Genomic DNA, 7,500 nt, shown 5'->3' with positions numbered 1-7,500 from the left:
GGAAACTCCCGGCTTCCTGTTCTTCTGGGAGCTTCCCTGATTTGATAGGCTGCAGTCAGAAGGAACTCTGCTCTGATAGGCCGGGGGTCAGTAGGGACTCTGCTCTGATAGACTGGCCATCAGAACCTGCTCTGGTTGGGTTATACAGTACACAATACTTGATCAAACTGTAATGTAGTCTTTGTGATCAGTTGCATGAATGTACTATGTGCTATACATAAACATTCTTTGATTTCTATATATGAATGGAACTTTGTTTCATTCTGTACTAAATGTAACAATACTAATTGTGCTAGCTTGTAGCTACTGTGACACTGTCACATACATATGGGGGGGGGGGGGGGGGGGGTGAGGGGGGGGGGCTGGGTAAAGAGGGGAGTAGAGGGTGAATTAATTAAGAAGGAAAAGTGTGTGTGTGGGGGTGGGCATCTCTCCTACAGGGACCAGCTGTACCTTACTGCTGCACATCATCATCATCACACTCCACTACACACACACACACACACACACACACAAAGCATCACACTCACACTCACACACACACACACACACACACACACACACACAAAGCATCACACTCCACTACACACACACAGCATCACAGTACACGACACTACACATACACCGCAAAACACTCCACTTCACAGTGTTGCTCACACATATGGCTCAGTGCAACCTTAACAGGTCTGAGGGGTGTTCCCTGGAGAACACCAGCACACACACACACATACACACACACACACACACACACCAGGAGACACACACACACACATAAACACATTCATTTTCCCTCTTGTCTGGAGCCTAAGACGAAGCGCTTACACACTGTCCCCGGGAAATATCTTGAATTATTAAAGACTGTATTACGTATTCTTGTGTATCCGTCTTACTCTCCCAAGCCCACTTTCCGATCCTTCCATCACTGTTGTCTTTCCTTTCTTCCCTGAGCCTGAGCGACAGACAACCGTGAGCTGTTTACCAAAACTAAAACAGCCAATTTCTTTCTTTATCTGGTTGAACAACAACAAGCGAACGACAAAAACAGGAAATCAGCAGGAGAGGATGTCTGAGTTACTGCACAGGGAAGTGGTGGAGTGTGAGGTCTGTGTGCTGGGCTGCACCAGTGTCTCTCTGTGTGTCGTATCTCACCTTGCCCAGGGATTTGGAGGATTCCCAGCTCCTCATCTCCAGAGAAGGGGGGATCTGGTAGATGTCTTGAGGTTGACTCATAGAGGGGGGCACCTGGTAGATGTCCTGCCCAGAACCAGGCCCCCCCGGCTGGGAGAGGAATCTGATAGACGTCCTGGCTCGGAGCTGGGCCTACGGAGGGGGGAACCTGGTAGATATCCTGGCCTACAGGTTGGTGTTTTTTCTGGGGGGCCTTGGGCGGGCCCTGGGGAGTTGGGGGGACCTGGTACAGGCTCTGGGGGGAGGGCTTGCCGTGGGAGGGGGGGCATCATGTAGATGCTGTCGGGCGTGGCAGGGGCGGGGCCGGGCGTGGAGTAGGCAGGGTGCATGGAAGTGTACTGGGAGGAGGGGAAGAGGCTTCCTATAGCCCCCCTGCAGGGGTGGGCGGGGCAGCGCGGGGGCCGGAACTCGTCTGGGGAGTGGGAGGAGCGTGCTTGTCGTACATGCCCACCAGGATCTTGAGGCGGTTGCCGGGGACGATGCCTTGGCGCCCATGCAGGGAGCAGAGCCACCAGCCGTCCAATCCCTGTGTGTCGCGCTCCAGGACGGTCATGATGTCACCCTTCCGGAAGGACAGCTCATCTGGAGACCTCGCTACATTGTCGTACAGCGCCTTGGCCAGAACGTTCTGGAAAGACAGGAGAGGAGGAGGGTTAGACTGCTAACCAGCATGAACTGACATTAACAAACACCAGCATTACAATGTCTTGGCCGGAACACAGAAGGAGCTGAATTAGACTTTGCTAGATGTTTCTAACTGAAATAACTATCAGTGATAGTATGTCCAGGGGTTCCTGTATCAAGCTAGTCCTGTTGGGTTAAATAACAATTCGTCACACAGCACACACGCACACACACAAACTATTCGCCCAGCACAATGAGCAAACAGAGCCACCCACTCACTCTTGGACTCTTTGAAACTAAACCAATATTTGTTGTTTCTCTGTGACCAGCACCACCCTCCCTCTGCCTGTATCCCTCCCTCCCTCTGTTTCCCTGAATCCCCCTAGCCCTACAGAGGACTGAAAGTGGCTGGCATAGTGCCAGCTTTCTCTCTCTCCAACACACACACACACACACACACACAGGCTTTGGGTCGCAGACGGCCCTCCATCACTGTCCCTGGTCTGAATGGGCCCCTTCTGATTGGTTAATTGTGAGGGGGCACTTTCCTGATTGATGTTGTCGTTTCCCTGTTGTCCAGGGAAGTGCCTCTCTGTGTTTATTATCAGGCAGAGAAGAGGAGAGAGTCCTATGTGGTCTAAATCACAGGGAGTTGAACAGACAACATACTGGTTAGCCAGCCATTGTTGCTGTCAGTGGTGCTGGTTACAAAATGGTCATCATGCAGGTGTCAGTTAACAATTACAGCAGTTTCTGTGTCTCTGTGTGGTGTGTGTGTGATGTGTGTGTGTGTGTGTATATGGTGTGTGGTGTGTGACTGTGTGTCTGTGGTGTATTTGTGTCTCTGTGGTGTGATTTGTCACTGTAGTGAGTGTGTGTGTGTTGTGTGACTGTAGTGTGTGTGTGTGAGTGTGGGTGTGTGGGTGTGTGTGAGGCCAGAACCGTGGAGCTGTTCTCTCGATGGTCTGAGGAGTGGTGTGATGAGAGGAGAGGACAGCACATACCAGCCTCTGTCCTGGGATGAATACCCTGTCTGTCTCCCCACTTAGTCCCTGTCTCTGTTTCTCTCTCTCTCTCTCTCTCTCTCCTCTCTCTCTCTCTCTCTCTCTCTCTCTCTTCTCTCTCTCTCTCTCTCTCTCTCTCTCTCTCTCTCTCACACACTCACTCAAACTCACACACTCGCTCAAACACACACACTCACGCGCACACACATATTCACACACACACACACACACACACACACACCACAGAGACACACACAGCTCATTGTAGACACTGAGAGGTGGTCTTGGTCTAGCAGCTGTCTGCGATGTCACCATGCTGCCCAAACACACACGCATGCACGCACCCGCGCACGTGTGTACACACACACACACACACACACAGTACACCCGACACAAGAAGGCATACATTCACACAGACTGTCTCAGAGCAGTCAGATAATGGGTGTCTCTCAGTCCCCCGTCCAGCAGAAAGGCCTGATTGAGGGCCGGCCAGTTAACTCACTAGCATCTTGGCAGGAGCTGAGCTGTTGCTCTTCAATCTCTTGAAAGCTCAATGTGACCAGCAGGGATCTAACCTGGTTCGCTAGCTCCCTGAGTCAAGTCGGTACATACAGTTTACCATTGGACCAAGAAGGGCATTATGGTCCGAGGGGGAATCATTTCACCCAAACCTAATCAAAACCTGTCTTTCTCATCACAACAGACTGGATCCAAGACAGATCTGCTGAATCCATCGAGGGTTTTCTCTAAACGGTTGAGCTAGCCTCACAACAGACATCCTGGCTTAGCCTAGCTACTGTACGGGCAGCAGCTACAGCAGCTACGAAGGGTAATAAATTATAATGAGTTCATTTACATCCCTACTCTTAATCTCTGTCCCCAGCGAACCTGTGGTGGACCTACATACAGGGATTGGGGATTATGATCATAGATTATGGTAATATATTATGGTAATGTGGAATGTTTCACCGGGGTCGGTTTGTTTCAGGGACAAAGACACAGTGAGTGGGTGGGCTTGTGCGTCATACAGATTGTCCCTCTCTTTCTCAGAGAAAAGAGGGAAAGAAAGAGATTCTTCTGTCCACTTCCCTCAAAGTTTCACTTCCTGTGGGGCGGAGCAAGCCTCCGGAGGACTGATGACGTCACCTCGAGTTGAACTTTTATCTTCATAAGCTTGAAGGCTCGTCTGTTGGCTGTAAATCCTCCTCCATTAGATCTTTTTCTCTCTCTCTCTCTCTTTTCTCTGAAACAGGAAGTGCCTCGGGAGTGATTCACGTGCTGCTCTGATTGGCTGTGAGTCAATGACTCGTTGCATTCTAGAATCCCCCTGCTTGTATTTGTAGTACACACCCACACAGTGCACACACACACACACACACCAACACACACATTCAAGTCTCACACCAACACACACACATCTCACACAAAAATACTGACCAACACACCAATACACACACACACATACCACACCCTTGTGAGAAAAGTCTATTTTATGACCATGTCTTCGTCAGTGAGGCATAAACAAAACTAACTCTAAATGAGTCTAGATGACCTGAGATCGGCACGTCCACATTTACACAGAACACAGCAGACTGGAATATTAGCCAACCGATCAAGAGGTCTCAGGTAAGAGAGACCCATTCTGCTAAATGAACAAATCACAGGACGTTTACACACACAACCACATAACTCTGATACACAACTCTGATAGTGATGAGTCTGGTAGCATTCTGCCCTCAACCCTCCTTACTAGTCAAACCAGCCTGTGCCATTTGAATGTGCTGTTGCTACAACAGGCTGGTCAGGTGGTCATGCGGCCATGGTAACCTGCTGTGACCATGGAAACCTGCTGTGAACTCTGCTGTTTAGAGTGGAAACAGGACAGAAGGACAAACTAATATCACCCGCCACTATCTGGATCCATTGACCAGCATGCAAATCCGTCTGTCATGCTAACTTGCTGTGTGACTGTGAAGAGTCAGGTGGTTTGCAATGTGAGCGTTACTCTACCAATACGGCCATCATGGTATCCCAGAACCCTGTACATGCTGCATGACATGCCCATATCTCCATGGGGATAATCACCATGGTAATGCTGTTGGTCTAAGCCCCCTCAACAAACACACACACTAGCTCTGCCCCCACAGCTGACCGACGCCAAACTTTTATTATACCTCCTGGAAGAAAGACAGGTTGAAAGCAACACAACAGAGGGATATTCATCATCTGAAGGCCTGAAAGTTTATTGATTTGCATTTAAAAGGCTGTGGGGGCAGCAGAGTGCAGCAGCTCCCAGGCTGGGGAGAGACTTGAGAGGACAGGACTCAGACCACACGGTCCACATCGACATAGACCTGCCTTCCCCAAACACAACCTGCCTCTGGAGCAGGGAGACAGAGGAACAACCTGAGACTGAGGTATTGTTACGAGCTGAGAGAAGAGAGAGAGAGAGAGAGAGAGAGAGAGAGAGAGAGAGAGAGAGAGAGAGAAAGACAGAGAGAAAGACAGAGAGAAAGACAGAGAGAAAGACAGAGAGAGGGGGGGAAAGAGAGATAGAGAGACAAAGAGAGACAGACATAGACAGACAGAGAGACAGAGAGAAAGAGGGAGAGAGAGTAAGGGGGCAGGAGTAATGGAGGAGGGATGGAGGTAGGGAGGAGGGACGGAGGTAGGGAGGGAGGAGGGACGGAGGTAGGGAGGGAGGAGGGATGGAGGTAGGGAGGGAGGGGGGCGGCGGTAGGGAGGGAGGGAGGGAGGGGGGACGGAGGTAGGGAGGGAGGAGGGACGGAGGGTGGGAGGGAGGGGGGACGGAGGTAGGGAGGGAGGGAGGACGGAGGGTGGGAGGGAGGGGGGACGGAGGTAGAGAGGGAGGAGGGACGGAGGTAGGGAGGAAGGAGGGACGGAGGTAGGGAGGAGGAGGATGGAGGTAGGGAGGGAGGAGGGACGGGAGGTAGGGAGGGAGGATGGACGGAGGTAGGGAGGGAGGAGGGATGGAGGTAGGGAGGGAGGGGGGACGGAGGTAGGGAGGGAGGAGGGACGGAGGTAGGGAGGGAGGAGGGACGGAGGTAGGGAGGGACGGAGGTAGGGAGGGAGGGGGGACGGAGGTAGGGAGGGACGGAGGTAGGGAGGGAACTGGAGGCCGTTCATTCACACAGCCACTGAACAGGAAGTAACATGACAGCTGGTGGAGCGCGCTCAGTGCCGACAGGTCAGAGGATGGGAAGGCATGGTGCTGGGGTGTGTGTGGTGTGTGTGTTTAAGGGGAGGAGGGGCAGGGTGGCCTTTGTCTTCTGCCTCTGCGTGACCCCAAGGGACAAACACTGGCTCACAGGAGGGTGTGTGTGTGTGTATGTATTGTGTGTATTTGTCCTAAAGGCACAGGACTGGGCACACAGGGGGAAAAAAAAGCCTGATGAACTTTCCTCTCCTCTCTCCCCACCTCCTCCTACACCCAACAAAAGCAGGACAGCTATAAGTCATCTCTGGCAGACAACTCTCTGCTATTTCGCCCTTTTGTGTTTCTTCTCCTCTATTCTTTCCATCCTCCCCCTCTGTCCCCCTCTCTCTCTCTCTGGTCTCTCCTTCCCTCACTCCCTCCCTCCTTTAAACAAACAGCCAGACAGTTCCAGGGAGTTTTATTGGTTGAAAACAGATGGACCCGGTAGACAAAACAACCTCGTCTCCACTGATGATGTCACGGGACCCACCACTATAGGTAGAAAGAGACGAGGAAGAGAGTCGAGACATCACAAAAGGCCTACGACAGGGAGGCTAGGAGGCTGAAAGGAAATGTTTAGTTATCGGTGTGGGGTCGATCACAGTAACTCCCCCAGTCTGCCCGTCATCTTCACACACACACACACACACATACACGTGTCTGGTTGTCGCAAAACAGGGCCTGAGTGAATGGAGAGATGTGACTCAGACTGTCTGATGGAGATCTGGTGGTTGTCTATCAGCAAAGACTCAGACACCACACAGACACACACACACACACACACATAAACTCACACGCACACATAAACTCACACACAGACATACACACACACACCTGCACACACACACATACACTCACAGCATATACTGAAGGATTTGCTCCTTCTCAGAAAACAGCAATTAAAGACCAGCCCATAATAACCCCAGCTATCCATATGTGGCTACCCATAGTTAGTGAACAGATGACCACGCTTCTGCTTACAGCCAGTCTGATGCTGGAAGCCACACAGCCCTGGAGGAGACTGGAGGACCAGACGGGACACAAACAGCCAGAGAGAGCACACCTGGCTGGAGAGCAGCTCTCAACTCGGTCCAAGTGGAGGACATTTACATTTACATGTATGCATTTAGCAGACACTTTTATCCAAAGCGACTTCCAAGAGAGAGAACATGAGCATAATAATGTATGAAGTGATCCCGTTTACATATTGCTGAGAAGCCTTGACATTGGGATGTGTGTCAAGCAGGTATTGTTGTGTGTGTATGTGTGTGTGTACGTGTGGGTCTACGTGTGTGTGTGTGTACAAAAGTTTGGACACATTGTCCAAACATTTGACTGGTACTGAATGTGAGTGTGTGGGTGTGCTTGTGTGTGACCCTCTATAGTAGTGTATGTGTGACACTCTAAGGTAGTGTGTGTGTGTGACCCTCTAAGGTAGTGTATGTGTGTGTGTGTGAGTGACCCTCT

The 7,500-nt window shown here is 51.1% G+C and overlaps 1 protein-coding gene across 1 annotated transcript in view; it reads right to left on the bottom strand.

The window, feature by feature from the left end:
* The window catches only part of bcar1 (BCAR1 scaffold protein, Cas family member), a 53,275-nt gene that overhangs the window by 19,924 nt on the left and 25,851 nt on the right, over positions 1 to 7,500 (bottom strand). Inside the window, 4 exon segments of the mRNA XM_067235427.1 lie at positions 1,150 to 1,263; positions 1,265 to 1,453; positions 1,455 to 1,561; positions 1,564 to 1,816. Coding sequence (XP_067091528.1) covers positions 1,150 to 1,263; positions 1,265 to 1,453; positions 1,455 to 1,561; positions 1,564 to 1,816 — 663 coding nt within the window.

Source organism: Osmerus mordax, chromosome 4, assembly GCF_038355195.1.
Source record: "Osmerus mordax isolate fOsmMor3 chromosome 4, fOsmMor3.pri, whole genome shotgun sequence".
In the NCBI taxonomy this organism is placed as follows: domain Eukaryota; kingdom Metazoa; phylum Chordata; class Actinopteri; order Osmeriformes; family Osmeridae; genus Osmerus; species Osmerus mordax.
This window is presented reverse-complemented; position numbering and strand designations above follow the sequence as displayed.